The sequence below is a fragment of the Anoplophora glabripennis genome, unplaced genomic scaffold (assembly GCF_000390285.2).
Source record: "Anoplophora glabripennis isolate ALB-LARVAE unplaced genomic scaffold, Agla_2.0 scaffold176, whole genome shotgun sequence".
In the NCBI taxonomy this organism is placed as follows: domain Eukaryota; kingdom Metazoa; phylum Arthropoda; class Insecta; order Coleoptera; family Cerambycidae; genus Anoplophora; species Anoplophora glabripennis.
This window is the reverse complement of record NW_019416336.1, coordinates 866310-884924: the sequence shown is the minus strand read 5'-3', so window position 1 is coordinate 884924 and position 18615 is coordinate 866310. Positions and strand designations below refer to the sequence as shown.

At 33.5% G+C, this 18615-nt stretch overlaps 1 protein-coding gene across 1 annotated transcript in view; it reads left to right on the top strand.

Annotated features, from left to right (window-relative positions):
* Positions 1–6289: 6289 nt before the first annotated feature.
* Positions 6290–18615, top strand: part of LOC108905124 (homeobox protein araucan) — a 72359-nt gene continuing 60033 nt past the window's right edge. Inside the window, exons 1-2 of the mRNA XM_018707897.2 lie at positions 6290–6533; positions 14134–14472. Coding sequence (XP_018563413.1) covers positions 6486–6533; positions 14134–14472 — 387 coding nt within the window. The 5' untranslated portion in view covers positions 6290–6485. The remainder of the gene's footprint in view (positions 6534–14133; positions 14473–18615) is intronic.

Here is an 18615-nt window from a genome sequence, read left to right as displayed (position 1 = left end):
ATTAAATTACAGCTTTCTAACGATATTTGTAATAGAAAAGTCTTATACGAAAAAGTTCTATTTTTTGCATTTTTTTTTTCGTAAATTAAAGTTCAATTATGGATCAAAATATTTTTTCTGGGACGGTCCTGTCCGTGTGCTGTACGATGAGTTACGTGCTGTAGACTACCCGCGTAACAAATCGTCGTTGAAAGATAGAAAGATACTTCGCAATTTTCAATGAAAAAGTATAAACTAAGACATATAGATATTTAAAAAAAACTGATATTTTCTTATTATAATAATAATTAATAGTAATTACTATCTTAAATGCATTGTTGTTACTGCAAGAGTTCGCAAACAAAACCACATCCGTAAGCATCTGTAGTTGCCAACTGCGTGCACTAAACAAACTCCATTAAAATATGGAATAAAATGAAATAAAACTTACCATTTCTAGAAAAAATGTTGAAATTGATCCCCATTAGCGCGGATACAGGCATGGCACCGACGCACCCAATTTTGGCGAATATTTTCCCAAATTCCAGGTATTCCCCTAGTTGTGTCAGCAGCTTCAAGTATACGGTTTCGCAATTCTTCCACCGTAGCAATTGGACTATTGTAAACCAATGACTTCAAGTGACTGTAAGATAAAAGTCCATTGGAGTTAGATCGGGTAACCGAGGTGGCCAAGGCACAGGATCAAAGCGTCCAATCCATCGCTGAGGAAACATTTCATTGAAAAGTGTCGTTATTTCTCGAGTACTGTGTGGAGGAGCCCCATCTTGAAGATAACACATGTGTGCCCGAACTTGTAATTCCACATCGTCCAATAATTCAGTCAATCGGTTCTCAAAAAGTCAGCATATGTTTGTCCATTTAGTCGTCCTTCAAAGAAATAGGGACCCACAAGTACATCGCCTATTATACCAGCCCAAACATTTATCGAGAAGCGATGTTGACAATGAGTTTCCCTAATTGCCTGAGGATTTTCATCGGCCTTTATGTGCATATTATGGAAATTCACTTTATCACAAGTAAATGTCGCCTCATCTGTTACACAAACATAAGCAGGAAGGTCTACTTGATTGGCACATTGCCGTAAAAACCATCTGCAGAAACGTATTCGTTGATCACAATCCCGGGGTAAAATCTGTTGAGCTGGTTGCAGATGAGAGGGGTGCAATAGCTGGCGCCTTAATATGCGATGTACGGTACGAGATGAGGTTCCTATTTGCTGTGCGAGTTGTCGAGTACAAATTGTGGGGCCTTCGTTAAGATTTTCCAACACTGCATCTTCAACATTAAGGTTCATTTACTGACCACGTCCTTCTCCTCGAAGAATAACACTTCCCGTATCTCGCAGCCGCTGAACGCACTGTAGAATTGTATTTGAACATGGGGGGTGACGTTGTGGCCATCGTTCCCGGTACAATGAAGTCGCCGCGAGCGAATTTTCTCCGGCTGCACCATACACTAACACCATATCGACACGGTCGGAAATAGGGAAATAGTAAATGCATTGTTTTCTCGGTTCATTATAAAACTAGTTTGTGACAAACTAAAAAATTAAGCAAAGTAAGAAATAAGAATCTCGTTTTTAATGTAATCGACACGCTATTCTCATTTTTTACTTCTTTATAAAAATTACACTGTCACTATCGTGGAACAAAACAAAAACTTTTGTCTGAAATCTTTCACTTTTTAACATTGATGGGTCGATGGACGATGCTTAATATTTAATAATTAAGTGAATAATGAATTCAATACAAAATCAGTTGACTGCACAAATTTTTTGACAATGTAACCTAACATTCTTTTAGTATCATTAGATAGTATTAGATTTTACCGACTTAAATTATAAGGTTGCATCTCGGGTCGCATAAAAACAGTTTTTAATAAATAACATAGGGTCGGCCTTCAGTTTCGTTCAATAAAAATGAACTTTGATTTACAAAAAAAAAACGCGAAGATGGAACTTTTTCGTATATAACTTTTCTATTACAAATATCATCAGGAAGCTGTAGTTAAATTTTTATAGATTATACACCCCACACCCTGTATAATACTATACGTATATTTTTGAAGAACTGATAAGACTAGAAGCTACTCATGGTTATCTGCTTACCTCTGGTTAATTTGGCCATTACAAAATTTGTTAATCCAGGTATATGGTATAAAATCACGTTTTCCCTTTCCTATGCCGTCAAAAATTCATTACAAAGGAGAACACTTCAAGAATACTAAATAAACAGAGATAATATAGCAAACTCCTAAACCGATAAGAATGCCTTTGAAGTAAAAGGAAACTAATCTGAATACAAGGACATATACAGTTGTCGGTTTTATTGGTACAGTCTTCAATATTTTTTTGTGTTGTTCATCAATGGTTCAGATAAATCCGACCTTTTCAAAATGTTTAATAGCAAGAGGAAACTTAAAAATTCATGTTTCAATCTCCTATTACGTACATTAAAAGTACCTACATTATATGTAGGAGCTGTATCAGTCACGTGTTCGAAATTTATTACCCACTTAGTAATTAAGGCGACTCTGAGATCAGTACCTTTAGCAATTTGCATAGGTTATCTGAACACTTTTATTCGGAGTTCTAGAACGAAGTCGGAATTTGCATACAATAAGTTTTGATATCTTGGTATAGCTAGTTAACACGGTTACGTAAAATTTGATAGAAAGTCTTTTATAATTCAATGGATAGATCTAGCAAAACGATATTATTTCCATTTTTGACATTTTTTGTGTAGGTGTACTTATGTTTATCTAAAATGTAACTTAAAAACAAAATAGATAATAGTGAATTAGCATTTTTAAAGATTTAGATAAACAACTTTAGCGACTGTTTAATAAAATGGTTTAAATTCTTGGTCAAATAAGATAAATATTGTGCAAGAGAAATAAGTACCTATTTTCACCTGAACATCATCAAAATATTGTTAATTTTAGTTGATCACATAGGTACTCTTTTCGGAGGTTATACTGATATGATAATTTTCCTTGATGTTTTAAATTCCATCAGAATTATTTTGAAGGTTTCTAAGTGGTTGACACCTTTTCCAGATGTGCTTTGGAAAGCCTCTATAGACTTTTTAGTGTAGCGTCACATATTTAGGCAACCCACAACGAATTATCATAGTTGAAATTTGCTTAAAACTTACAAAAAACGATATAAAAGAATATTTCTAAATTTAAATGAAGTAAAAATTTAATATTAGCCTGTTATTCTCAATGCTCATGCTCGGAAAGAATAGCCTCATACGCAGGCGAGATATTGTTGATATGTTATCACTGTTATCAGCGTATTTTCTCTTGTTTTGTTTAACATTGGCATTTTCTAGTTCTAATAAGTTATTGTTTTTCTTGGTGTTGTGGTGTGTCAGTGTGTTTATCGAGTATTTTTTTCTTCATGTGGTTTATTATAGAAGTACCTACTCTTAACCATAACCAAACATTCCTTGAATAATATCCTGTTGCGAGGCTAGTCTCCTTACATTAAATTATTTTTAATGCGCATGCTCAGTAACATTGATATAATTTTAATTTATTAATTACTATAAAAGTCAATATTGTTCTATAAATTTAAATATATAATTTCTATAATTCTATCAGTTTGTCACTTAGGGTTTGAGCTTTTTAAATATTTCTAATATTGCCAGAATATCGCAATATTTAAGGTCACGACAAAGAAGCCATTTTTCTTTGGTCCAAAGTACATAAGGTCGAAAATCGATCTAGTAAAAAATTGAGAAATTCTCCATGACGATGTGCACTATTAGATGGTCTATTACATATTTGACGTAAGTGACGTCACTACTAAAAAGGTCTATTGTATTTCAGACTAGTCAATTTTATATTGGAAAAATGTAATCTGAATATAAGATTTGTCACATGCACTTCATAAAACGTAATATGAATATCAGATTATCCAGAGAGCGTCAGAAGAGCGTTTTAAAATAGTTAGTTTTATTTAATTCAAATTATGTAAATTTTAATTCAGGTTAGCTATTTCTATACCTATTAGAATATATCACTTGAAGTGCCAGATATAGGCTACAATCTAGACATATAATTTGATCAAAATCATCAAAATGTTGACATCAAGGAGCACAAATAATACGTTTTCTGTTTAAAGCACTGTACTGAAAGAAAATGTAGAGATGATAAAAAATCTTACGAACCAAATGATGACATGTTCTGATCACAGCGCTATCTTAAACTTTTTAATTGTTTCTCCAATAAATTGGTTTACTATACCTTCAATAATATGGTACAAATATCGCCGACTAATATCCGCATTTATGTTTACATTATATGAGTCAATTACAAGCAATAAAAAGCACACGAAATTAAATTAGAAGATAATGATATCATTATCATAGTCAATATAGTAAGTAAGACTGTTAAGCTGCTTTAATTGCTACTTTAAATATTTGTACTAGGTATATCTGATTTACATTCTAATGCAATTTGAGGTGCCTACTTGCTCAATAGTTTATAAAATGTTTTTTTTTTAATATATTCCCTTCATTATTTTGTAGTTTATTACTAACTTCAGGAATCATGACCACATTGTAAAAAAATCAGTGTAAGTGAAAGCAATAAAGCATTGAGGTAAATGATTGAGTACATTTTCACTCAATATTAAGTATTTTGATAATTTTAATCATTTGTGATAGTATTTGAATAAAAACTAAGTAAAAAATTACTTAATAATAATTAAATTTAAGTCATATTAGAGAAAAAGTCAACTCTTAATTCATTTTACATACTCAGAATAAAGTCGAAAGTCACTCACTTGATAGTTAGCAGAAACTCGGATTTGTGTAAAATTCACTCACTTCTGTTGCAATAGAATCACTCAGTTGTGAATAATATAATAAAGTGATTCCAATCGGGTGTGGACAGAAATTGATACATTACTGAGTAAAATTGAGTGAAACTGAGTGAAATTGAGTGAAATTGAGTGAAATTCTAGTTGTTTTCTTTGCAGAATACCTAATTACAAGCATAATCATGAGATTACAATGTAAACAAATCGGTCTGAGTGAAAGCTGAATGAATCCATTGAGTGAAATTATTGAGTACCTACATTTTCAGTCAATTTTGACAATTTTACTCATTTTTGATAATATTTGAAGTGACACTGATAGTTTCACTCATAAAATTTTAGGTTGTACTCATACTAATAGAGTGAATTTTTCAGTCAATCGGATGTGGACAGAAATTGATACATTATTGAGTAAAATTGAGTGAAATTGAGTAAAACTTTTATACGGCGTAGTTAAAATTTATCCAGTGATTATTCTAGTTGTTTACTTTGCACAACACCTAATTATAAGCATAATAATGATTACAATGTAAATAAATCGGTCTGAGTGAAAGCTGAGTGAATCCAATGAGTGAAATTATTGAGTCCCTACATTTTCAGTCAATTTTGATAATTTTACTCATTTTTGATAATATTTTTGAGCTGAAACTGATAGTTACTCATAAAATTTTAGTTGTACCTACTCATAATACCTAGTAGAAAAAAATTTCACTCAATCGGATGCATTATTGAGTGAAATTGAGTGAAAATAAGCCCAATTTTTCTTACAGTGTACACTTTTCTTACTCCAAAATATTAATGGAGCTAATCACTTTTGAACCATGATTGTGTTTATTCAGTTTTCTGCAAAAGAAGATGAATTTAATTATGAATAAAATATTCGGGGTCTGAATGGGCCAGGCAGTGAAACTCCACTAAAGATCGACCGATCGGAGTGGAAAAAGGGCAGGTCCAGGATCGCGCTTTATCAAATCGGCCCGAGTTTATGCCTTGTCCATTTAATAAACATATCTAAAGTATATGCCCTCCGTATCTTGAGCGCTGTAAGGACACGTGTGACAATAAGAGCCAAACGGCACGAGGTGCAAAGTGGGTTTCCATGTAAAAAGCGGAGCATCATTCGTCCGAATCAGAATACAAATGATGTGAGCGATTCATTCCGACAAACACCTTGTATCCAATAAATTCAGTTAGCGTTTTTGTTGCATTGAAGTGGGATTTGTCCGGATCTGTGGAGCCCCATAAACAAGATAGTCACGCGTGTTTCCCCTCACTTTACACATTTGGGAGGCCCAGAACGCCTAAAGGAGGTCCTGGAAGTGGTGGGGCACCAATTCTTCTCTTTGTTTGGGCTCAGGCTCCGGCTTTTCCGTGTAGTTAGTGGTTGTAACGTTCAGAAACGCCCAGAAGTACGGGTGAAGGGGGCGATTCGTTTCCGTCGCATTCACGACTGGCTCTCTGGCCCAGTCGCTATCAGATCGCCTCGGTGCACAACTCGCTTAGTGTTTATTGTTTATGTTGATGTTGCGACGAGGATTGTTTTCATCTCTCCCGAAGACATGAAGTTCGTGTTGTGCTTATGAATGGATTAAACTTGTGCTGTGAGTGACTTGTGTTCATTATCGTTTCTGTTTTCGGACTGTTTGGACATAACCGCACCATGGCTGCCTATGCTCAATTCGGCTACTCTTATCCGACGGCCTCTCAGGTATTTAATTTGCAAGCAACTTCAAATTTGACGTGTAAAATATGAATTAAGTGGCCATTATCTCTAAATGCTCCCATACCCTCACAAGCATCGGTAACATTAGAAGAAGAAAAAAAGATCCGCTACCACTTGAACTAATTATTCAATGAGTGGCAACTTCATCACTAAATATAGATTCAATGATACGCTTGCACAAATCTCTAGCCAGTAATCAGTATTTTCCCATTTCACGAATTATAAACGAAGATAAAAAATCAACTGAATTGTAATAAATGCCAGACTTTGACTTGGGTACTCGACAATGCCTTCTTCAGGGACTTCAGGGCACACTCGACTTGGCACACCCGTCGCTAACTAGTCACATCGCTGTACAATTGATTACTCCGGCAATTATCACTAACAATAAACATTGTGACGGGAATACATTTCACTCGCGTCACATAAAATCAATAAACATAACTAGGTGCGCAATTGCGGCATTAAATTAATTTAAATTATATTTATTAGACCGTGCTTCCTCAATGTGCTTAAGATAATCCGATATTATATCCGGCCAACACGGTTCACTTGCATACGTAGCAATTAATTGTATATAAAATAATTGCAATTAATCATAATTAAGTTATTTATGAAGACTCGCCAGAAGTGTTTTTTTATTTGAATAATACAAAGAATTGACACTTGACTAAACTCCAGATAATCATCATTGCTCTGACAAAATTTGAATTGGACAAAAATTTGAAAAATGTGATGTCTTATTTCACCAAATGAGTTGTAAGATTTGTATCCCCTTTAGCAATGGGAATTTAGAGCAAATTAGTATTCTCTCTATGTTATTTGACCTCTAAACTATAAGAAAATTTTGAGAACGATACGAAGAAATAAATTTGTATTTATCTTAACGCTAAGAAATATCTAGATATTTATTTCCTTTAGAATTAGGTCCTTTGGTCGATCAGTATCTATTACAAATATAGTTTAAAGAAACCGTGGTTATTGCAATGTTATAGTCAACCAAAATTTTTGACACAGAAATGGAACCTTTTAAATAAATAGCTAGTCGTAGGGCTTTCGTATTTCAAACGGATAAAATTCCGAGATAGCGATAAAAATATGTTCATCCTCTTTTATATAAGCCAGACAATTAACGGAAAAGTATGTACGACAGAAGCAGACATTCCCCGCGTTCGCTAGGAGCTTCTCCTAATACAGCGCAACCATGTTAGCGCTAAATAGTAGAATTGGATTCGTAGAATCATCGCGGCAGTCGGTATAGTAATTAGCGATTGGTATTGAGCTCACGTGCGTATAAGAGTTGAATAAACACACCGAGGGCCGCAAACATTTGCCCAGCACTTCTGATCCTGCCAATAATATCCATCAATCTGGTCTTTCTGTGCCTGCCGACGCAGTGTTGCGGCAAACGGCGTTTTTATTTTTAATTATTCACCTATCGATTTTGTTCCGAAATTACTTTTATTAAAATATGAATTAGGGATTACCAAAAAAGTACGTAAGAGAAGTGCTTTGTTCCAATAGAGCTAACTTTATTAATGAAAATAATGACATAAAATTTGATATCAGTTTAGTAGGCATTTTGTGTACAAAAAGGGAAAAGATAAAAATCCAGACAGTGCTATTTTATTAAAATTATATCGCGTCGATAAGCATTTAGATCAGTGTTTAATTACAACTACCTCATAGATACAAAAAACTAAAATAAAGGAGAACATTTTGTTTACTGATAAACGCACCAGTTTTCACTGTGTCTGATTAAGTCCTATAGAATGTTCTAAGTGGCCAAGTCGATTAAAAAATATATCGACATTTTATTATAAGTTGTTTTAATCCAACTTGATGACACAAAAGACTTTGAAAGCAATTGCAAACTTCGTAAAATTTTCATTTCGATTTTTGTCATTTAATTTTGCCAGCAATTTAGTCCAATTTTCTTTGCCAAAATCTCGAACGCGTAGAGAAATTGTAGCCTGCATTTTGCACAGGTATTCACATATAACGAGATATAAGAAATTTAAAATTCACGCACTTCTTTTTTATTGCTCTTGGATTTCTTTTTTGTGTATTTGATTTAATCGGTAAACTGCAAGTTGTGGCTGGTTAGTTACTACAATGAAATATCAGCTTTTTAAAAGTGATCGTCCGACGTTCGAACTTTTCCTACATTTAAACACGTCCGTATCTCAGCCATTTAGATAATTACGTCCTTAACATTTCCCATAACTTGCATATACCGTGTTATCATAAGCCATTAAAGATTTGTTCAATAAAATCTCTACATAATTTGTCTGTATTAAAAAACCTGGACAGCCATACATATCCAGTAATTTATATTTTGTATAAATAAGTAATAATTATCTTTCCATGCCCCGTACAAGCTTTTAGTAAACCTACGGTCCTGAGCTTTGTGAGATGCATCGTAATAATTTATTTGAAATATAGGTATTAAAGTAGTCATAAATTCGTTATTTACAGCCACATCAAATAATAAATCGACTGCTGCAAGCCAATGACAATAATTAAGAATCCTTTCGAATAATTATGGAAATTAATTCGACGGCAAAAATTGCAATCTGGTATGGGATCGAAAATTTTAATAAACAGGGAAAATATATTTACGTCGGTGATCGATAAATGATTTTTGTACTGGTGGAGTGCTATTATAACACGACGGGTAAATTTTATTTGTCGAAAATCCAACGAACAGATGTTACAACTATAGATTTTATCATTCATTATATGTAATGTGACATAAAGTGATGGAGTATCTTGCTCAAATGGGATATTGATGTACACCCTCTTCTGAATTTGTTTTCTGAACAAACACTGGAAGAGGCGTCAGAATGTATACTTAATGGAGTGATTTTGAATTATATTATTATTATGGTTGATAATTGGCTGATAAACCCATAACTTTCTGCCTCGTGTATGTTTAGTCATTATTAAAATATAGAAAATTAGCAAGCCTATGAATATCTTCAACCAATTAGAATTTTTGACATGCTCACAAAGCCAATACCCACATTTCTGATCATTTCAAGATTATTTTAGTTGTATCTAATTTATAGTTTGAGTAGATATATGAACTAGAATATGTACCATACATGTCTGCAAACTTGAAGAAGATGCGAAAACTCAATTGGTAGATTTTTTTACAAATAGAATATATAATTTTTTTAAATAATAATAATATATATATACTTACTGACTTACCAACAAGACATGAAGAACCATTTTTGGAAGCGCTAACTTCGCGGCAATAGAATATACATATATATATTTTTAAACCTACAGACTTACCACACTGATACGATAACTTCTTTTTTGGGACCGCTGAGTCCACCGATACCTCTACTTCTGTTTACAATTGCTTGCTTAGAGACTGCTGTACATAAAGATGTGGAGCTAACTGGCAATTTTCATCAGCGCTTGGATGTGTTCATTAATTTACTGATACTTTATTGATGAGCCTTTTTAATATGTTAAAACGCTAGTAAAAGAAATGATTTCACTAATAATGTTCACAATAAATACTCACGTTTCCATAATGAAAGCTGAAAGTAAAACTGATGATTCTCTGAAATACTTGGCGATTTCTCTGTTTGTAAGGACCCTGTTTAAAAATATTTTTAATATAAAACTGATATTGATAAAAAAATTTAAATACTAAACATTTCATTTCTGATCTGATGAAGTGGATAATACAAAGCATGAACTGTCAAAAATTAAATCCTACTATATTTTGTTTTTTTTAACCAATGTATTCGCTATACAGATAGGTACCTATATAAAAATTTATTTTAAATTAGTTGTAATATATTTGTCATTACTGAATCTTTTTATATTAATCTTTACATACGGGTTATCCAAAAATGAGTTTACTAATTAAATTAAATATGATGAATGATTAATCTTGGGGATATATTCGGCTAATTATGCTGGAATCTCAAATAAAATTATACACTTATGAACACATTAAACATACTTTAAATCTTCTTGTATATCATAGGATGTTCAATAAATACATTAACTTTATAAATGGTCAATTTTTAATAGCCTAATGAGTTGTCTGACTGGTTTAATTGCCGGTGAAACTAATTAGTATGGGTGTATACAGAGCCAACGAATTAGTGTGTTTTTTCTTTGGGAATTTTCTGATATTGGTATGGATAGATACAGACCAAATTATAGTGGCGATATAACTTTACGATTTTAATTCAAAGTTTTCATTTTTGGAACAGAATTATCTCCAAATATCTTCTAAAAAAATGGAGATATTGAATTGAATCTTTAAGAGTAAATAACTCAACTCAGTGGCGTAAATATGAATTAGGTATAGCGATTAAATTATCTCAAAATTTATGGCACGCTACTAAAGCGAAAAATATTTCTATGTTTGAAATTGTTGCCATTTTAATAAATAAAAATAGTAGAGGGCACTAATTTAAATTTAAAATCGATATCGGAAAGGGGTCGTTCAAAAAAATATCGTTGTTTGCTTGAAGATACCCTTCTATGTAGGTGGCATATAGTCATTTAAAAAAAATAAGTGTTATACGTGCCTATTTATTCATTTGCATTGTTACATACACGAACAAAAATAACTACATTATTCAGGATTGCTGTACATTTTCACTTATTTTTTTTACTTAACATTACCCAAAATTTATATAGGTACTATGTTATTAGCAATACCTACGAGAATTTTTTCCGATATGTTAAAAAAGACGTGGCAAATTATGAATTTTGAATAATAAACAGTTAGTATCAAATTAAAATTTAAGTACAACTACCACTAAAATTTAATTTTGTAAAAAGTACATAAAAATGTCTACCATTTTATGAATAAAGAATTGTCCATATATGAAAAACTTTCTTCGATATCTCAGGATCAACAACCCTTATTTTAATTAATTTCTCAAATTTTATTAGACATGAAAGTTTTCTACGTGAGCATATAAATTATCCCCTAAAATATGGTATTAATCTCATGCTCTGTTATCAAAATATGACCACTTCAAATTACACCAGTCGCTACTGCAAATATGACAGATATGTGCGGAAGAGGAAACAGCACATTATTATTCTGAGACCATAATCGTATAAAACTTTAAATTTTTTTATTCCCAGATTAGCTCTAATCAAGGGAAAAGAAATTCAGAGACAAAAGTTTGGTAAATCCAGTGGTGTAGTTTTTCGCGAAAATCTCATTTTTCGTAAAATTGTGTCAAATGACAGAATATGCAAATACATACAAGGGTTAACTTTTTGATTGACCAAATTCACTCGAGTCCTAAAATGCGTAAATTATCAATAAAGCGAAATTAAATTCCAAACTTTACGAGCTCAGTGTATAATTAAAAAAGGTGAAACTAATTCTCTTTTCTTCGGATACTAGACCAGAACATCATTCATAACTTTAAATGTCGTTTATAGAGGTATCTTGTTAAAAAACTTTTGGCAGTAATGGACACGGAAGAGATACTACAAATAGCAGAAAAGAGCATTACGGCATATCGATTTCAACAGTTTGAAAAAAATTGTTACCTGTAACGGTAAAAAAATCTGTTACCTAAAATGTGCTTAGTCTGTATGATAAGTGAATGCGATATAGACGATGATATACCATGTCACCAATTAGGTTTAAGAACATCATTGATGGTGATTTAATTATTGTAAATTCAGATGTCTCTATTATTGATTGTATTGATGAAGTCTATGTTCAAATCCAAATTGAGGTTGAAGAAGAGAAATTTGTAACTACGATTTCGAGTATTTCAGAAGCCTATAAAATATTAAAAGACCTTGAGTGAAGTAAACATATTTAACAATGAATGAAATGAAACAAGCAAATAAAAGGATTATTAAGCATTATTTCAAATAAGCAATTGATCTTTGTTTCCAGGGATATTATTGCCAAAACCATACACAATTGTTTTTTCTTCCATGTATGTACATTGTTTTTAAGGAGGTAAGTGGATTTTACCGTAGAAGTGGAAGTTATTGTGGACAACAGGAGGTACGTGAGGTACCTAGCTTACCATTTGATGATTATATTTTATTAATTATTATGAATGAATATTTATAGTAATTGTACAGTTATTGCATTTATAAAAACAACAACATTTATAAAACCTGGATAATGATTCCCCTCGCGTTTAGTAATTGTCACATTTTTCTCAAAATTCTTTGACCGTTCCATTTCGGTCACCGGAGGCTCAATATTATCTGATTGATCCATTAAAACAACACAATGCGACGTACTAATAGAACCTGGAGTTGAAGTGTCACTGTAAAGAATCATGTTGGCTATTTCATTTTTGTTACTTAAACTGTCAGCATCATCACTTTCTGCAGTTGAGACTGATTTCCATCCCCCATGTCTCTTGCTAACACATCAACTCCTGTAGCCAGTAACGTTGCCGATGTTCTTCGGAATGAATGGCCTGTATATGTTTCAGGATGTTCTATTTCAGAAACTGTGCAATCTTATTAGGAATCATAGAAGGGTATTCTTGCCGACTGATTGGTTGTAACATCTACCTGGTTGATAGCGCATAAAGAAGCGTGAAATTTCAGTTTTAATTTTCAATCTAATTTTGATATATTTCTTGAGAATTTCTAGGCGAGAAACAGAACCCAGACTAGAAGTAATTGTAAAGTACGTGACATACCATTTTTAGAATCTGGAATAGTAACTACAATAATGTCGTCGAAATTTATTAAATTGACGTTGTCCAAAGTAAGTGTACATAACTCATCAGAACGGCATGCTCCTGCAATACCGTCACTTCATTAGCAATCTGCTATTGGGTGCCTAAACGAGAAAATCGTTGACTTGTTCTCTTGTAAAAATGTTTGACTTTTTAGGTATATAGCCGTCATTCTTACGTTTGAAAAATGCTCTCAGTTGGGGTATTTTGATATATCCACGTTCTCCTCTATGAAAATAGTTGACTTAATCATTAAGTATTCACTCCACAAAAAGTTCCACTTAAAGTTCTTGACTTCTCCATCAAATATGCTAGCAGTGACATTTCAGAAACACAAGTATTTTTGTTCTGGCACCATTCTTTGAAATTTCTACATGCTCGTTCGTAGCACACTTTCGACTTCTCGGGCAACAAAAATTCGCAGGCACTACACTTTCTATTTGAAAATCACTCATTTAGAAATAATAATTCAAAACAATCAAAATTGTAAACTTTTATGTAGCTTTGTTCATAAACACCTTAGAAACGACAAAATTCAAACAACCAAGGCGACTTTGCAAGATTTCGAATAATGTCAGAATGAATTGATTAAGAAATGTAAAAAAATAAAACCTTATCTTTATTTCATGAACCATAAAGAATTGTGGGAGCAGATACAATGTTATACACCACGCAGCAGTTAAGTATAATTTACCAGTCTCGGACTCTATTGCCAGCCCTCGCTCCGCTCGGGCGTAAAATCGCCTTCGACTGGTAAATACTTACCTCCTTTATGGTATAAATAACTATTTAGTTACGGACATAAAAAGTGTATGCTATTTTAATTTTTTTTGTGTATTTTGTATTTGTAATTTCGTTATTTGTTGCAGCTTCTAGTGTCCGGCCAGCCAACCACGAACTCCGGTTCGTCGCCGGTGTCGGGCGGAGGCTCGCTGAGCCCCGGAGGCTCCGCTGGAGGCCCTGGCGCCCTGTCTCCGGGGGGCACCTCGAGCACCGGCCCAACGCAGTGCTGCGAGTCGGGCCGGCCCCTCGTCACCGACCCCGTAACGGGTCAGAGTGTCTGTTCCTGCCAGTACGACTCCGCCAGGTTGGCAGCCCTGCAATACCGGAATGCCAGCGTTGGCGTGTACGGAACCCCCTACCCCTCGACCGACCAAAATCCATACCCCAGCATAGGCGTCGAAAGTTCGGCCTTTTATTCGCCCTTGGTGAGTATCGCGCTCATATTTCACTTCAGTTTGTTTAAACTTGTAGTGTTTGGCTTTTATACTTGTATGGTACTTAATGGATTATGTCCTGTCCACTTTAGAGGCTTTTCTGGTGCCCGCAGACGGAATATTGATTTGTTTTTTTTTTTGTTCCGAGTCCTTTGTACTAGACCGACGTGGATATCGCGACGTGCCCGTCTGTGATTTTAACATAATTAAATATTTTCCAACGCTGGGATTTATTTCCCTCTATCTTGCCGAGTGTATGAACTTATAAAGATGGCCGTTGGAACTTTATCTTTTGTTTGTGCTCGATAACGTGTCATAATTATTAAGGTCGCAACGAACACATAAGCACAATGGTCGTAAAATATGAAATAGTTTACATAGTCCAGGAAATATAGAGTTGGACGCGACTTTTTGTTTCGGCAAACTGAATTTATCACTATAGATGCTAAATATTATGTACAATAACAATCATATTAGTTACTACAGTCATAAAAATGGGGGGAAGATTGTTTATAGGATGGTTAATTGTATAATTTTTACGTAAATAATAAAAAATAGTAAAAAATAATTTACGTTTTTCGCTTATAACTTTTTTCCACAAATAAAACAGTAAAGTTCTTTTTCTTCTTCAAAAGACCTACAAAACTAGCGTCAAAAAATATCGATTAGATCAAAAGTTATAAACAGAAGAAGTTTATTTATGACTTTTGAATTAAACATTTATAAACTACGTTATTATTATCAGAACGTTTTGGCATCGTATCCTCTCATTCCTTATCACTGTCTAATAACTGCAATCGGTAAGTTGAATAGTTTACAAGTTATGGCCTTATAAACGAATTAACTTATTATTAGTCTGGACGATCCCGAGGATCTTCCACAATCGCACTAATTTTTTTCGTGGTAGATTTCATAATAATATATTGAAATCTGTCTTTTTTTTAATTTCTAATTTGCAACCTGGAAATATTTTTTATTTTTTAACCTTAGTTGCAAAATACGGCGTACAAGCGTGATTAAGTTAAAAAAAAATTGTCAAGATTCGTCGAAAAACAACGGAGTTACAGACTGTCAAATATATATTTTCAAACGAATTTCCCTTATTTAACGGCAGGACTATGAATATTATCGTAATTTTCTTGAGAATCGCTGTCGTTCGCTTCCCCCACCCTTCCGCCGCGCCACGGCTCGCCTAAAATCCAGCGACCCACTATAATAATAATAATATCTCTACTCCTCATTCTAACTACGAGAATTTGCCCATATGTCGGGGACTTGTGCGGGAGAGGAGCCGGCATATTATTATTAGGCAGGCCGCATTTGCGCCCAGGAACGACTTATGTTGGTAGGCCCTAACCACACTGAAAGAAATGCGTTTTATTCTTTATTAGAATTCTATATACCATTATAAGACCATTGTATACTATATGTGACAGTTAAACAGGTGAATATTGGATATAAAACGCGTATTGCTAGCACAGTTGTACAGTGACTATAAACCTTTTTCTTTATTAAATTATTGTATAACTAGTACACAACGTTTTTTATAACCTTTACGAAATAATAGCAATAACTATTAAAGTGTTCCATATCGTTATTAGAACATCTAGTACTGGTTATAAGTTTTATAATAATAAATGTATTAAACTGTTGTATACTCTGTATGAGTTAAAAACATATGTCATTAAGTTTTCAGAAATTTTATTGGATAACTGTAATTACAAGCTAAGGTTCTAATGTAAACAAACATAAAACATACTTTTAAGCATTAAAAATGATGACAAATCGCTCCCAAAACTGTCCAGTTTATTTTCTTAGCAACGATGCACCCGTATTTTCTTGTATTACATGAGAATTTGCACTATAACTCTTCCACCTTAAGAATGAAGCATCCCCAGAAAGGTTGAGCTTCTTTCCATATAATTTTATTTCCTCTGGTTGATTGACTTTATACCCATGCTCTTCTTTGTCACCGTTAACCTTCTGTTCCTCCATCTTATGTAAAACTTAACATCAGCGATTTCTAATAGGACCTACAAAATAATAATTTTTAAGATTTAGACAAGATTTACATTTGAAAAAACAAAACAATTACAAGCCATAAAACAGTTAGATACTTACATAATAATTTTCCATTTCACACAACGCGATATGATCATGTATCCCACAAAACATGTGCATATACTGTCCATTTTCATCAAACTAGACGTGTGTAAGTCGATGCACAGCGGACTGTCGGAAATTTTACGATTGTTGTATTTTCTCTTCTTGAGTAAAGATAATAAAGACGTTGTGGTTTTGTGTGTTTATTTTGACAATGATTGAACATGTATGGACAATAAAAGTGGACTGTATAAGATAGTTGAGTACCGTTCTGCTTCATGCATAGCATGCTACTGAAATCTTAGAAGGGATGAGCTCGTGCGGCGAACCCTAAATCAGCGGCTGGAATAGCCAGGTTTCTTATTGAGTCGGCGCACTTCGCTCTCGGGTCTGACATATGATTATTATTACAAGACTATGAATATAACTTAACAACGATCATAACCGATTATGCACCGAGAGGTGACGATCACTTAACCATTATAAGATGCGTTTTACACGTTAAAAACGGAAACATATTCAGTATAAGAACGAATAATTCTGTTAATACAATTGTTATATACAAATTCGGATACTGGTCTTTATACAACAAATCTTCCCTACTATACAACTGGAATATAAAGTCTATAACACCTAATAATGTATAAGTAATTCATTATAACCTTTATTTCATAGATGCATAAGGTGTATTAAGCACCTTCCAGTTAAACTGATTGAATAATGAGTATGGAGATGATTGCTTTTTTTGACTGTGGAAACTAATATGTTATTGTACATAATATTTAGCATCTATAGTGATAAATTCAGCTTGCCGAAACAAAAAGTCGCAAAATGGTCATTTCCCAGCTTGTTTTCCTGGCCTATACAGAGCGCGGGGCAATTTTTATTCTGATTTATTACCGAATTAAAGCGGACTTAATCATCGCCTTTTAATTACCTAATTATTTCAATTAAGTATAAATGCACTTCTTGCGGCATTGAAATTGCGCCAACTCTAATTAAATTAAAAATAACCCCGTTTAATTGCACAGTTTCTTTTGCCAATCAACATCTGTTTATTAAAGATTACATTGTTAAGAACATAATTAAGTTAATTAAGGCCAGATCGGACGAATATCCTCTATTGCCCGGAAAAAACACCAACCGCTGTTCTCGTCGAATAAAACCACACTAACAATGGAGTTACGGCGCATGGTTCATTGTTTCAGATATTAAATAAAACATCCAATAATACTTTAACGGCGCAGTAAACGTAAACGCGCGGTGTAAATGATTGTTTAATAAGTCCGGTAGAACGCAGCAGGTCTTGGGTGGCCGATGGTTGGACGTAATTACTCTTGGCCACTTATTACCACTTTGCTGATTACCACTGATTACCAGCTCACGGATAATGCTATCATCCAGACGATAAAATGAGACAAAGAATGGAGTTTACGATTAACGGCCAACCGGGTGTCTTTATTTTATATCAGGACCATAGGAGGGACCTTTTATTGTCCATTATGTGGTTGTTTCCGCATTTAATTTAGTTTTTGTGGCGACTCATTCCGGCTCGATACCCAAGATTAACCCAAAACATAAAATGGCCGACTCAGTGGGATTAAGTTTTGTTTTTTTTTTTAATAACTTTTATTATATTTAAGAGCAAGTACCGGTTTAATATTATTTCCTACGCTTGATATTTACATTTGATGATCATTCAATCAGTGTAACATGCATGTATAAATATTGGGTGTTTATAGACTTAGGATTTTTTATGGTAAGCAAGTAATGTGTTATTAATAAACATTTTCATTAATCAGAATCGTTGAAATAGCGAAACTGTGCTTAAAATTTATAACAATTAAAATTAGTAAACTTATTGAGAACCCCTGGATACGTCCCCTACATAAAAACAGTCGTGGCCATAGATAGCGCGCATCCGGATTTATTTTGTAGTTCGGTTATCATCAGTTCTATTCTACTTTTCATTACCTGTTTTTGTTTAAATTTTAAACAAAATTACCAGTGACAGATGTTTAACTGAAGTTA